The 14,876-nt window shown below is 35.7% G+C and overlaps 1 protein-coding gene across 3 annotated transcripts in view; it reads right to left on the bottom strand.

Annotated features, from left to right (window-relative positions):
- PTEN (phosphatase and tensin homolog) overlaps window positions 1-14,876 on the bottom strand; it is a 92,016-nt gene that overhangs the window by 34,893 nt on the left and 42,247 nt on the right. The window contains exons 1-2 of one of the 3 annotated variants that reach the window (XM_042961249.1): window positions 4,598-4,620; window positions 2,020-2,064 (exon numbers count right to left, since the gene is read on the bottom strand). The exons of 1 other annotated variant lie outside the window; for it this stretch is intronic. In XM_042961249.1, coding sequence (XP_042817183.1) covers window positions 2,020-2,064; window positions 4,598-4,599 — 47 coding nt within the window. In that variant the 5' untranslated portion in view covers window positions 4,600-4,620. Of the gene's footprint in view, window positions 1-2,019; window positions 2,065-4,597; window positions 4,621-14,876 lie in introns of those variants that run through there. One more of the 3 variants, XM_042961248.1, reaches the window with a different exon arrangement.

Raw genomic sequence — 14,876 nt, 5'->3', positions numbered from 1 at the left:
CAAAAACAAACAGGCAGCCAAGTCCCCAGACGAGCTCCTGAAAGCCACCTTTAACCAAAATAATGCCAAGTGATCCACAGTACTGACAGTGCAAGCCTAGGTCCTAAACTCTGGAAGCAGGAAGCCACTGAATACAGGAATGAAAAGAATTTCCTTCCCTTTCTTTGGATATAATGTTGAACTCAAATAAATTTTTGAAAAAGGCAGAATATGTCTTTGGTATCTTTCTCCCTTCCATCTGGAATTCTAAATGCCTTATCTTGAGAGTCTAAACCCGAAGTAACTCAGTGGACTGAAGCTTTTCACAGTTCTTGTCGTGTGTGTGTGTGTGTGTGTGTGTGTGTGTGTGTGTGTGTGTTTTCTTTTTTAAACTTAGCTTCTGAATCTAGTTATTCAAAAAATATAAAAAGCTTTGTGGTTTTTATTTTCCTACATGGAAACACTATGGCATCTGCAACAAGGCTTGTTACAGGAGGTTAATCAGTACAAGAGGAAAAGATATGCACAGAGCATTTGTAAGCTGGGGCCCACCAAAACTTAAGTCTCTACAGCACATTTACTTTCTTTCACCTTGTTATCTATTACCGCCACACCCGCCCCCTCCCCACACCTACCATAATCTGACCGTAATGGATTATCTGCCATATTCTAAACACTATTATGCCAACAAGGTCCTTATGTGCCTCTCTCTCTGCCTGCAATGCCATTTCCCTAACCTGAGGGCTGCAGGACAGGCCCCATGGATTCTTTCACCCCAGCCCAAATATGCCTTTCTTTATGAAAACTTTCCTATGGAGTACAATTACTATTTCCACTGTTGCCCACACAGCTCTCTTCTACACAACAGTCACCTCTTTTGTAATAGTTTGTCCCCCTATCACATTAGACTATCAACTACCAGAGACTGAAACTCTATCTTATTCACCTCTGAACCACCACCCAGTTTTACAATGCCTAATGTGGCAAGCACTGCATAAACATTTGCTTCTTTGTGAATCTGAGGAAATTAGTGAAAAGTTACAAAGAGAAACAATAATGGTGTCTACTTCACCCTCAGGTGTTCTGAGGTCTTATCAGAACAGAAAGATCACTAAATTAAAGATAGAAAAGCAAATCTCACAAGCTGACAAGGCAGACATCTTTTTTGGTGAAGATTTAAATGCCTATGGAAGGTAGAAAAGAATCTTGCTCTCACATTTGATTAACAAATTCTACAAAAATTGTGACAGTGAATTAGTAAACGTAACCTCAGATTAAAAATTTTTGTTGCATAATTTACAGACATCACATAGGAAAAATAAAAACCAGGTAGGAAAATAACACATTTTATATGCCATTTTTAAAACGGTAGGAAATGGTCAATATTTTGGGAAGGAATAATAGTCTTCAAGGGCAAAAGTGATAAAATATTTTCTTCCCATTTTTCTTTTGTTTTTTCCCTTTTTACATCCTTACTCACAAAGTCAAAAAGAAAAACAAAAGGTTAAAGAGAAGATGAGCTAGCTGTACCAAGTGGGCAATCCTTACATCCTGCCCGAGACAAGAGAAACCACCCAACTCAACAGGTGTAGGTAACTTATGTATGGTACCTACGAGCTAGAGATTACCCTAATAGCTGTTTCAATCAAATGACCTTAAAGACACAGAAGAAACAAAATTACACCCACTCTGAAGCATCCCTCCATGGAAGTTGTTATTAATGCTTTAACAGAAAAAGCTCTGCTGTAAATTACGCTTCAAGTTACCGCATGGTTATTGGCTCAAAGATGGGCTGGATTCCAAGTCACTTAAAGCAGATCAAGTAATGTGAATGTGTGCCAACATTGTTTTGACCTCATCACTACACTTTCTGAGTGACCTAACAATGCTCTTAATCAGACATCTTGGACTAATTGTTTTAGGAACACAATTCTGTTAAAATATATCTTTAACTCTACCTGATTCTAACAAGGAAATAACTTTCACTTAATAGTTATTTTAGATGATATTTGCAAGCATACAAATAAAAAACATACTTACAGATTGTATATCTTGTAATGGTTTTTATGCTTTGAATCCAAAAACCTTAAAACAAAACAAACAAACAAAAAGCCACCATTAACAAAAATAAGCTAACATTTGAAATTACATTTATACTATTGAGAATACCTAAAGGAGAGATTCCATTTTTCCTAATCTCAAATACCATTTAAGAAAAATAAGTAAATAAATTCCAGTAAATATTCTCTTCATGGATTTCAACTGGTAATCAGGATACTTGTAAATAATTATTACATTACACAGGTTTATACAATCTGAAGTAACGATAGAGCTTGTCACAGAATAAATACTGTCATAACCTGTCTCCAGTCTAGGATTAGGAGGTCAAAGCATTAAGAAATACGTCATTTAAAAGGCAGCATTAGCATTTAGCTCAAGTTCACCTAGCTCATGCAGATGTGCAAGAAATAGTCACATGCAATCAAGCAACCTGAAAAACCACCCTGAAAATTCAGCCACCATTTTCTTTCAAACTAAAAACTTTTGATATTTGAAAGATACAAGTACTAACCAATAAGTCCATGCAAAGTTTTTAAAGTATGTTCACATATATATTCTCAGTTGACACTCACAAACATCTGAGAGAGAGAGAGCTCATTCACATTTCACAAATGAAGAAAGTAGATATCAAAGAAATTACACAACTTGCCCAAGGTTATACTGCTAGTAAGTCAAAGAATCCAGACCAAAGCCCTCTCCCTCCAGTTAAGAAACTGAACAACAATTACAGTCAACAAAAGCACTTACCACATTCATTTATCACATTGAAAAACTTTATGCATATAAATTTGTTTACTCTTATGAGGTAGGTAACAGACGAGTTAGAAAAGTATAAGGCTGAGGATGTTTCGGGATAAATAGAAAAGACAAATGGAAAACAAAAGAGGACATTTAAAAAAATTTTAAAGCCCAAAAGTTTCAACATATGAATAGAAGTTTCAGAGAAAAGAAAACAAAAGGAGAAGAAATGCAAGATATAATTCAAGAAAAATACCCCAAACTGAAGGAGTTTCCAAAATGAAAGGATACAATGAGTATTCAGCAAAAATGATGAAAACAGACCCAAATAAAGGCATACATAGCTTAGTGAAATTTCTGAATACTGACAAGAACCTAAGACCCTAGAAGCTGCCCAAGAGGAAACAGGTTTCATAAAAATAATCTGGAATCAGAATTACATCACCGTTTTTAATGGCAACACTAGCAGCTACAAAACAATTGCAGAAAACCTTCTGACTTTGAGGGAAAATTATTCCCAGCCTAGAAGTCCATACCAAAAGAGACTACAAATCAAGTGTGAATATAGAATAAAGATATTTTTAAATAAGAGAAGTCTCAAGTAATTTTTCTGCCCACATAGTCTGTCTCAGGAAGTTACTGGAAGATCTGTTCCACCAAAAGAAGGGTGGGAAACCATGAAAGATGACAATTCCAGGAACTGAAGAATCCAACTCATGAGAAGGGAAAAGAGAATTTCCAGAATGTTGGTGAAGAAAGTCTAGTTAACAACTAACCCAGATTAGGGTACATCAGAAGGCTCCTGAAGAAGATAAAATTGACATAATGCCAAATGTGCTTGAACATGTTGAGAGATTTACACAGTTCAGGGATAAGAACATAGAAACTAAAGTTGAAAGAGAGGGAGAGAGAATTAGAACTCCAGGGAAAACAAAATTTTCCAGAGAAAAAGTTATACTACTTAACTGTAAATGGTGTTTATCTAGTCATAATCACATAAAAACCAAAATTGATATAACCAAAATTACTATTTAACGAGCAAAAGAAGGGCTGAAAGTATGTGTGTGGTTGGGATGGAGGGGGAAAGAGTTCATAAACTTGGATGTGAAAAATCGTGTCACTCAGTAATACAAGTGGTACACAAGTAACTTTGTCACTAATTAAAATGATATATTTTTATGTCACACTACAGTTGTTGCAAATGTCAAAATATTATTATTTATATACACAAAAATTAAGTCATTAGACTATAAGTAGATTTTACTTAGTGTGTTAACTATAATACATCAAGTATTAGGTTTTTGAAAATTTTCTGATTACAATCAAAACTAACATAATAATGGCTCTCTATTGACATTCCTACACCAACAAAACGTTTTCTCATGGATTTAGTATGACAAGATGGGTTCCTCTTATTTCTGCAGAGTCAGGCCCTCATTCTCTAAACCACTCAACAGTTTCTAGACCAGGCTCTTTCCTTGCATGGCCAGTGCTTCATCGAGGGCTCAGGTCACTAGTATTTATTTTGAATGGTATGCTTTCCTGTGTTCATTCCTCGATACCCATTCCTATCAATGTTACCTTTTATTTATTTAAGAATATGGAGAGAACACGTATTATATACTTGAAACTGTGCTTATTTCCCTGGGATAAAATTATTTATGAACTATGGCTCCTGCTATCAAACTAATAATGGAGTAACTGAATCAATTAGAATAAGGGTTACCTGTGAGAAACAGAAAAAAGGTGGGGGGGGGTGCGGAGGTGGAGTTCGTAAACAAATATGCTACTGAATATATTAAATACACTATTTTCTCACATAAACTCCAGGATTAGTAGTCTACAGCTGGTAAGGTAGATGTTTCATAAAGGACTGGATAAAAGGATTTCATAAAAGGAATGTTCCACCATTTGTTTGGCCAATGTGAGCGGCAGCCGCAAGGTCCAAGAAGGTGTGCCATATCTGCAGCAGTAACAGACTGGAGAAGAGAAAGAAGAACAGGTCCCTCCTTTAAGAAATCATCACTCAACTTAAAACCACAGATCTTAAGTTGTCACATTATCATATCTAGCCAAAGGGGGAGCTGGAATTACTATGGGCATTCTGGGAAAACATGTACACAGCAAACAAGCAAGCGTTCTACTAATGAAGGAGAAGAAAAAGATGATCACTGATTTTCTCTATGGCTGTTCTCTAATTTATCTCTAATCTTTATTTTCTACTGCAAACCAAAAACAAATGACCAACATGGCAGGCATATTCGTAATCCTAACTTAAAATCACTCTAAGAAGGGGTCCACAAGCAGAAGGAAACAAAAATAACTACTTTTTGGTTCTGGTGGTGGTTGTTAATAAACCTGTAGAACAATATTTGATTCTAATATTGCACAGGTTCTTTTCTTTAAATATTTAAGGTATGTGCCACTTTTTATGATACATCACTTTAACCTACTTCTTCAACTAATCAAGGAAGCACTGATTCTACGACGACTTCTACCGAACTTGAATACACTACAGAAAAAAGTGTTATGTCTCTTGTCTCTTGTTCCATCTTTATCTTCTCCATGCCTGTACCTTTCTCAGTTTGTACTTTTTCTTTAAACTGAGGCAACATTTACATACAGTGAAACAAACAGATCTTAGGTGTACAATTCTACGAGTTTGTAACAACCATCTCAATCAAGATATAGAATGCTTCCACCACCCCAGAAAATTCCCTCATGCCCAGTTACAGTCAAACCCCAGCAAGCTCCCAGGCAGCTACTAGTACCACAGATTAATTTGTCCTTGTTCTTGAACATCATATAAATGTAATCACATGATACACAGTCTTTTGCAACTGGCTTCTTTCATCCAATCTAATGTTTTACAGATTGATTTATGTTACCTATATCGACAGTTCGTTCCTTTCATTCTGAGTATGATTCCATCGTGTGACTACACCACCATTTATTTATTCCTTCTCCTTTGATGGATATTTAGGACGTTTACAGTTTGGGGTTATTATGAGTAAGTACATAAACATTCTTGTGCAAGAATTTTGGGGACACATGCTTTTCGTTCCTCACATAAATAAATGATAATTAGAAGTAGAGCTGCTGGGTCATAAGGTAGACAGGGTAGACAGGTGGTATGTTTAACTTTAGAAAAAAACTACTAAACGGTTTTCCAAAACAGTGATACCATTTTACAATCCCATCTGCATTTTAAAAGAGTTCCAGTTGCTCCAAAGTCTCATCAACACCTGGTGCTGTTTTAATCACGGTCTTTCTAATGTACATACAATGGTATCTTACTGCGGTTTTAAATTTCCTTCTCATGACTAGTGACTTTAAGCATGTTTTCATTCGTTTATTAGCCTTTTTTATACCTTCTTCTTTAAAATGTCTCTTCAAATCATGGGCTCATTCTTCTCCCCCACCCCAGTTGTATTAACTGGCTTTTTTATTTATTACTGGCTTTTATATATTCTGGGTAAAAAGTCTTTCGTCAGACACATGTACTGACATAAATATTTGCTCCTTGTCTATGACTTGCCTTTTCATGCCCTTAATAACGTGTTTTGACAAACAATGATTTTAAATTCTGATACAATCCACTATATCAAAGTTTTCTTTTGTTCTTTTGTTTAGAACTTTGTGTCCTCTCTCTGAGAAATCGTTCCCTACCCCTAGAGTTCACAAAGATATTCTCTATGCTTTCTTCCAGAAGCTTTTAACTTTTTCTCAGTTTGTATTTTAATTTGGTTGAAAATTTAGAAATTTAGATAAATGCTATGGACAACTGGGATAACCAAGACAAAAACAAATTATTTGAAGGACAGTGATTATAAAATTCAGAAAACAACAATTCATCACTATCTGCCTTATCTTTTCCTCCAAGGGTTTCTTTTGAGAGAAAATGAATAAGCAGGAAATGATCTGCAAATTACAGTTTTCTCACAGAAAGCCTGTAATGTAAATGTGAGCAGAGAAAAAGGTGTTCCGGAGGATTAACAATTTATTTTTAGTTCATCCTGGGTCTGGTCATTTTAACTTTTGAATCCAAGTACATAAAGCAACACTATATTAACAAGGACATGCACATCCTATTGCCCAAATCCAGGGAGCAGGGTTCCCACGTGGCGGCCCCGCAGGCACATTCAAGTGGTGCCTAAAGGAAGGAAAGGGCACCTACCAAAACGGTCATAATGGTTAGCAAAAGTTCTCGGGGACAGACGCAGGTTTTCACTGTTCGCTTCCAACACTTCTGCAACTATGCTGTTAAAACAGAAGCGTACACTACTTTCAAAAGAAAAGAAAAGTTGCCTGTCCTACTGTATTTTCCCAAAAAGTACAGAACGGACAAAGTTGTATCAAACTATTTTACTTCCAAAAAATGGGTCTGATGAGCTTAGAAATCCAACTGCTTTTGAACAATATACCTTAGTTTACACAAAATTAGTATTTTCATATACTATTTTTGAATTAGAAAAAAATAGAAGTTAGGCTTTTTTTTTTTTTTTTACTGTGATAACAGTCCTCTTTGAGAAATAGTTTTAATGAGATTCATGCAATTCCTGTTTATGAAGACTCATGAGGTTTCATTCATACTGAGCCTGTCTTGAGGATATTTAAAAGAAATTATTGGCGTACACAATCACAAAACCACAAATCAGATCCCAGTGAGAAACAACGAGTAACCAAACACAAACAATTTGTTAAAATGCTAGTAAATGCTCTTTAAATCCCTCCTAGAGGCATAGCCATGGAAAGCCCAATCTTTAATTTCATCAAGACACTTCTCGGGTTACTTTGGTTAGGTGTCTATAAGGTATATTCAAACCCAGTTTTTGATTCTCTTTTAAATCTCAAGTATTATTAGAGGCACAAGGGCTGAGAATTTCTGCTTCCCAATCTTGTATTTTTCTACATTCTATACAGTTAAGTGCTGAGGACTTACTAAATAGCCTGAATGATTCCTTTGAGTTTTTTGTTTTTTTTTTTTTTTAAATCACCTTAGTTCTAGAAAATTATCCACTGGGGTAACCTTTCATAAAATTAAATATCCCACAAAATAATACTGATTGGGTTAGTAAGATGGAAATACGCTAGAACTGGCAAACAGGCATCAAACTGGTGGCGGCCTGTTGGGGTGCAATATTAAGACTATAAAAAAACATCCAGGTTGAAAACTGGAAAAGAATATCATTACTGATTAGCAATGTTTAACCAGTAGTTGGGAAGAGAGAATAATATAAACATTTTCACTGTATCTGCCATTTCTAGAGAAAGTCAATACAAATTTATGGGTAAAATGCAATAAAAAGCAAAATTTGAACATTATAAATTATTTTATAATAGCAAGGTTATTGTAACCAAATTACATGCTTTAAATAATTTTGTTCTAAGAATCTTCTTTTCATATTGGCATTCAATATAAAGGGGTCATCTAATAAAAATTTTCTTACAGTAGCATGTATACGTTTTTGACCATTACAGAATATCTGGTACACAAATCATCCTCTTGCTATATGCAAATGTGAAACTGGGCAAAATGGATGAGGTGACTATTTGAGGCACTAAACAGAAGGCAGCACAGGCTTCTGAGGCTTCCAGAAAAACAGGAGAGTACTCCCACAACCACCGTGCTTTCAGCTGGGAGGGTCTCTTCTGATGAAGCAGAAACAACAAATGTAACAAAGATCTCACCGAGGTAAAAGGCAGAGATCTGATTAAGCTCAGGGGTGCTAAGGCAGCTAAAGTTTGTGCAACAGAGTAGCACAGAAAAGGGGATGAATGGGAGAGCCTCAGAAGTCCATACGGAAATGCACCTCTGGTCCTTGGCCAAAGGTTGGCTGCAGGTGCGCAGGGTCTGAAAGCATACTAGAGAGGACACCGGAGACAGCACGGTACCAGGAGAAGGAGTTCTGGCCCAGCCAGAACGGAGAGACTTCATGTAAGCACCTCAGGTATTCAGCTGAGACCCCAGAAAGGCCACACCTTCGAAGTGAGGACCATGCCCTAAGATGAAAGACAAAATTGAAATAGGCCTGCCTTAACAAAGAAAACCAAGGCTGACAATACCAGATTAACCGTTAATTTAAATGCCTGCCAAAGTGAAACTCAACACCCATAAAGAAAGTAGCAATCCAGACTCCCTACAACATCTCATTCGCAACATTCAGCATACAATTAAAATTTATTAGACATGCAAAGCAGAAAAACATGACCCGCGACCAAGAGAAAAAAGCAGTCAATAGAAACCAACTCCAAGATGAACCAAATGTTGGAATTAGCAGAGGTAGACTACAAAGCAGCTATTGTAAATACACACGTGAATGTAAAGGAAGGTTATTACAATAAGTAAAAGGATGAAAAGTCTCAGCAAAGATACAGAAACTATAAAAGACAGAAATTCTAGGTCTCAAAAGTACAGTATCTGGAAAGAACAATCTACTCTGTGCTCTTAACAGAAGACTAGAGACTGCAGAAGAAAGACATGGCAGACTGCATTTCCAAGAGTGACTGTAGCACCATCCCACACACTCTTCATTAACGTACCTTTAATACTTCTCCCATCAACTGGTAAAGTCTGCGGTTCCTCCCTAGAACTTGGGCACAGCTTTGTGACTGCTGGAACTCAGAGAGTGTAGCAAAAGTGACAGTGAGTGATTTCTAAGACCAGATCATAAACATGTCACATACGTTCACCTTGGACTCTGGATCCTCACTTTGGACACCAAGCTAACATACTACGATGAAGCACAAACTAACCTACACGGAGAGACCACTTGGAAAGGTCAAGTAAAGGGGTGTTGGCCAACAGCTCAGCTGAAGACCCGATAACAGCCAGCATTTACCAGACATGCCAGTGAAAACACCTGCAGATAATTCGGGCCCCCAATGTGTCAACTCATTTCTAGTCACCAAGTCTTCACGGCTAAAGCTCCAGATACTGTGAGGCAGAAACAAGCCATCTCCACCATGCCTCATCTGAATTCCTGACTCCCTGAATGCATGAGTAGAAGATAAATAAATGTTCTACGTCGTATTTATGTTTAGAGGTGGTTTGTTATGTATAAATGCTAACTGGAATACAAATTTAATGAACCTGACAACAGATTAGTAGTAATTATCTAATCTGAAGAACGAAAAAAAGAAATTGAAAAAATGAACAGTTCAGTGACCTGTGGAACAATACAAAGTAATTTATCATATATGTTACTGGAGTCTCAGGACAGGTAAAAGAGAATGGAGCAGAAAAACATTTTTTACAGACATCCCAGATGGAAATTCCCCAACAATGGTGTAAAACATCAAGTTACAGATTATAGAAGCTCACTAACCCTCTAGTAGGAGAAATAGAAAAAGAACCACTATGCATATTAGTCAAAACCAGTGAAAACCAACGATAAAGGGAAAGAAACAAAAACAGAGGACTATCAATAATGGTTGACTTCTTATCAAAGCTCATGAAATGACATCTTTAAAGTGCTGAAAGGGGAAAACAACAACAACAACAACAACAACAAAAAACCTCAGCTCCAAATTCTATATCCGGCAAAATGCCCCTCAAAAATGATCAACAAAAGATGAGTGAAAATCTGTTGCCCTCAGGCTGAAGGGAACTAATGGGAGTACATATAAAAGATATTTATATTTATAAAAGAACATCTTTTTCTTCCCTTGCTTTGAAAGACAACTGCTTAAAGCAATCAAGTAACACTGTATTCTGGGGTTTATTACATACATAGATATAAAATATATGACAATAACCACATAAAAGAAATGGAAGGATAAGGAATTCTACTTTTGTAAGGTTCTTACATTTTAATGCTGACAATACTAACTCTAAGAGGACTATAGTAAGCTAAGAATGTGTTTTGTAATTCTTGGTGTGCAATCTCTAAAATATGTATGAGTATATAAATTTAGTACAGCTAAAGTCAACAGAATTAAAATTAAATACCTAAAGTTATTCTATTAACTCCAGAAAGGACAGGAAAAGGCGAATGAGAGAGAAGGAATGAAGGAATAAATGAATGAATAAATGAATACTGGACAACTCAACACAAATAGAAAAATGACAGACGTAAACAAAACATTTCAATAATTATACTACATATAAATGGGCTAAATATTCCAATTAAGAAAGTCAGTGATCATAAAATAACTTCAAATTTGACCTTACAATATTTCTTTATGAAATACAGTACATACACATTTACATATACTTGCTCTACCAACTGGAGAGCACTCTACAGGCAAATGAATACAAAATGTTCAACTGCAAAGAAGATCACATAAATCAAATGCCAAATTCTATCTAGCTGCTCCAAACACTTGACCATGCCACTAAACTCATTCCAATAGAGGGGGGAAAAGAATCTGGGTTGCAAGATAAGCTTTCTTTATAGGCCTCAAAAATTCTGTTAATTACTTTGGTGAAGTACTATTAGTGTGATGGTCCAGGGTCTGATCTTCTACCTTTCTGGGTAAGCCCTGATCCTGTCAGTATATTGAGTGGTGCTTTTGTTTTTTTCAGGGACAAATTCAAACTCATATCACACGACTGATATATAAATATCATAATGACCATAATGGCAATATATTAATTTTCTTGAAAAATCCAACTGCCACAGGAACAAAATTATTCACATCTTTATGGCCAGTTCAAGATCTTGCCATAAGCAGACGCACTGAAAAGTGAAATTATACTGCTGCTGAGTAAACATGGAATCAAACAAAAGAAGCTAGTTAAATCAATTTCTAACAAAGACATTCTGATGTTTCCATCTCCACAACAGGAATGGTCTTGCCCAAAATATCTGAAGTTCATTGGCTAAAGTTTCCTTTCCCTTAGCCATGTTTCTTCCATGTTTCAACAGCTAACCAACCCGTTGACAGGCTTTATGTAGACTATATTCTAGAGAATTAAATTCAAGTCTTATTGTAAAACCTGAGAGTTAATCTGTTTCTTAAAGATGAATTGGTAGATCTCTGCTTGGTACCAATACATATTGATACTAATTTTATATTATTAGAGCATTATTTCATTTTCAAATGCTTGGGGAACTGATAAAAATTCATCTTGGAAATATTTATTGAGTACCTCCTATGTGACAAGCTCTACTACAGATACACTGTAGTGTACAGACAACCACAATCATAACAAATGCTCCTAGCACTTGGAGAGAAACCCAGAAGCAAACCCTCTTTTAAGGTATCCCATTCAGAAAAGAGCCTAAGAACATTGGACAGTCCCTACTAATCCAAAAACAGATTTAAAAAAAAGAAAAGTGCATATCTAAAAACAGCAAAATAATTACTTATCTGCTATATTTTTCTGTAGCTATTTGGCATCATATTTACTTCTGATGTATTCATGTTAAATTAAAACTTGCTCTTAGAACTCTACTCATCTACAGCTGCCACTGCTACTACGAAAACAAAAACTGAGTTGTTGTTTTTCCTTTTCAACATATAAGTCATCTCTGCCTTAATCCCATTAACACAGGCGTGCTCCAAACATTCTAGTCCTTAACTATTTTCTCCTACTTACCTTCATGTTGTCAAACCTAAAATCAATTATACATCCAATACAAGTAAAGTATCTTGTTGAAAATCCACTCTTAACACTTGCCTGGACAGTACTGCCTTTTCCTATATTAATTACCTCAAGGTAAACAGAGAAGCAAAACTAAGAGCTTTACGTCAAGGTCTATGCTCAAAGACAATAATCCCCAGTACTAAAGAAAATAAAACTAGAGGGAAAAGAAACAGTAGGGGAAGTGAACTATAACCCATTGAGAAAATTCAGAAGGCTATTAAAAATAATATATATAGTTAGTATCCAAAATCTATAACGAACTTCCCAAACTCAACACCCAAAAAAACGAATAATCCAGTGAAGAAATGGGCAAAAGACATGAATAGACACTTCTCCAAAGAAGTCATCCAGATGGTCAATTGACACATGAAAAAATGCTCAAAATCACTCATCATCAGGGAAATACAAATCAAAACCACAATGAGATACCACCTCACACCTGTCAGAATGGCTAAAATTAACAACACAAGAATCAACAGGTGTTGGTGAGGCTGTGGAGAAAGGGGAACCCTGTTGCACTGCTTGGTGGGAATGTAAACCAGTGCAGCCACTCTGGAGAACAGTGTGGCAATTCCTGGAAAAACTAAAAATAGAACTACCTTACAATCCAGCAATTGCACTATTAGGTATTTACCCAAAGGATATAAAAATACAGATTTGAAGGGAAGCATGCACCCCAATGTTTATAGCAGAATTAAATAGCCCAACTACAGAGAGAGCCCAAAGGTCCATCCACTGATGAATGGAAAAAAAAAGATGTCAGAGAGACAGATAGGGAGAGAAGACTATTACTCAACTATCAAAAAGAATGAAATTTTGCCATTTGCAACAACGCGGATGGAGCAAGAATGTATTACGCTAAGCAAAATAAGTCAATCAGAGAAAGGCAAGTATCATGATTTCACTCCTATGTGGAGTTTAAAAAACAAAACAGATGAACATATGGGGGGAGGGGTGGAGAAGAAAGGCAAACTATAAGAGACTCTTAACTACAGAGAACAAACTGAGGGTTGATGGAGGTAGGGAGGTGGGAGATGGCCTAGATGAGTGATGGGTACTAAGGAGGACACTTGTGATGAGCACTGCGTGTTGTATGTAAGTGATGAATCACTGAATTCTACTCCTGAAATCAATATTGCACTGTATATTAACTAAAATTTAAGCTTAAAAAAAAAAAAGAAAAAAAAAACCTGCCACGTATTTCTTCAAAGAAGTTATCACTCTGCACTTTTACCAACATGGTTGAGAGTTTCAGTTGATCTATATCCTTGCCAACCAATTAGCCCTTTAAGTTTTAGCCATCCCAGTAAATATGAAACCACACCTCACTATCTTTTAATTCTCATTTCCCTAATGATTGATTTTGAATATATTTTAATATACTTACTTATCATTTACATATCTTCTGTGTAAAGTTTATGTTCAAATCTTATGCCCTTTTCTTTATGGAGTTGTCCTCTTACAAATTTGTAAAAGCATCTTTATATTGTATTGAATTCAAGTCGTTTGTCAGGTATATGCACTGCAAGTATTTCTCCCAGACTCATTCTCTTTTGTTAACGGTGCCTTTCAAAGAACAGAAATTTTTAATGTTGATAAAGCCCAATTTGTGAATTTTTTTTCATGCTTAACTTCCTGTGCACTAAGAAATCTTTGACTAAACCAAAGGTCACAAAGATTTTTTTCTCTGTTTTTACCTATTTTATAGCTTTAAATTTTACTTTTATGTTTCTATCTACAATCCATTTGTATGTAGTATGAGATTTTTGTGTATATGACAAATAGTCAAGGTTCATTTTATTTTTTATACCAACATTCAGTTGTTCCAAAGCGTTGCTTAATAGGAGTATCCGCTCCCCATTGAATTATCTTGGCATCTTTGTCTAACAATGTATGTGTCAGTTTTCCTATGATTTCTATTCTGCTACATTAACCTCACATCTATTTTTTTTTCTTTTACTAACTTATTAACCTATATTATATGACCCAGCAATTCTACTCATGGATATTTTATCAAAAGAAATGAAAATAAATGTCCACAAAAGTCTTAGACATGGATGCTCATAGCAGCTTTGTTCATAATAGACCCAAATTTAAAACAACCCAAATGTCCATCAAAGGTGAATGGGTAAGTAATCCTGCCCTATCCATACAATGGAATACTACTCAGCAATAAAAAGAAACAAATTACTGATGCAAGCAGCAACTGAGATAATTATGCTTAGAGAAAAAAGCCAGATACAAAAAAAGTACATACCATGTAACTGCATTTATATAAAATATCCATACAGGCAAAACTTAACTACAATTAAGATTTAGAAACTGCCTAGAACCAGGTTTGGGGACCTGATGGCAGAAGGGCATGTTCTAAATCTTGGCTATGGTGCTGTTTACGTGGATGTGTATACATGTCAAAACTCACTGAACTGTAAACTTAAAAGTGACTACATTTCATTGCACATAAATTATACTTCAATAAAGTTGATTTTTAAAAGTAATCTCATTA

Source organism: Panthera tigris, chromosome D2, assembly GCF_018350195.1.
Source record: "Panthera tigris isolate Pti1 chromosome D2, P.tigris_Pti1_mat1.1, whole genome shotgun sequence".
In the NCBI taxonomy this organism is placed as follows: domain Eukaryota; kingdom Metazoa; phylum Chordata; class Mammalia; order Carnivora; family Felidae; genus Panthera; species Panthera tigris.
The sequence above is the reverse complement of the archived record's forward strand: the minus strand, read 5'-3'. Positions and strand labels throughout refer to the sequence as shown.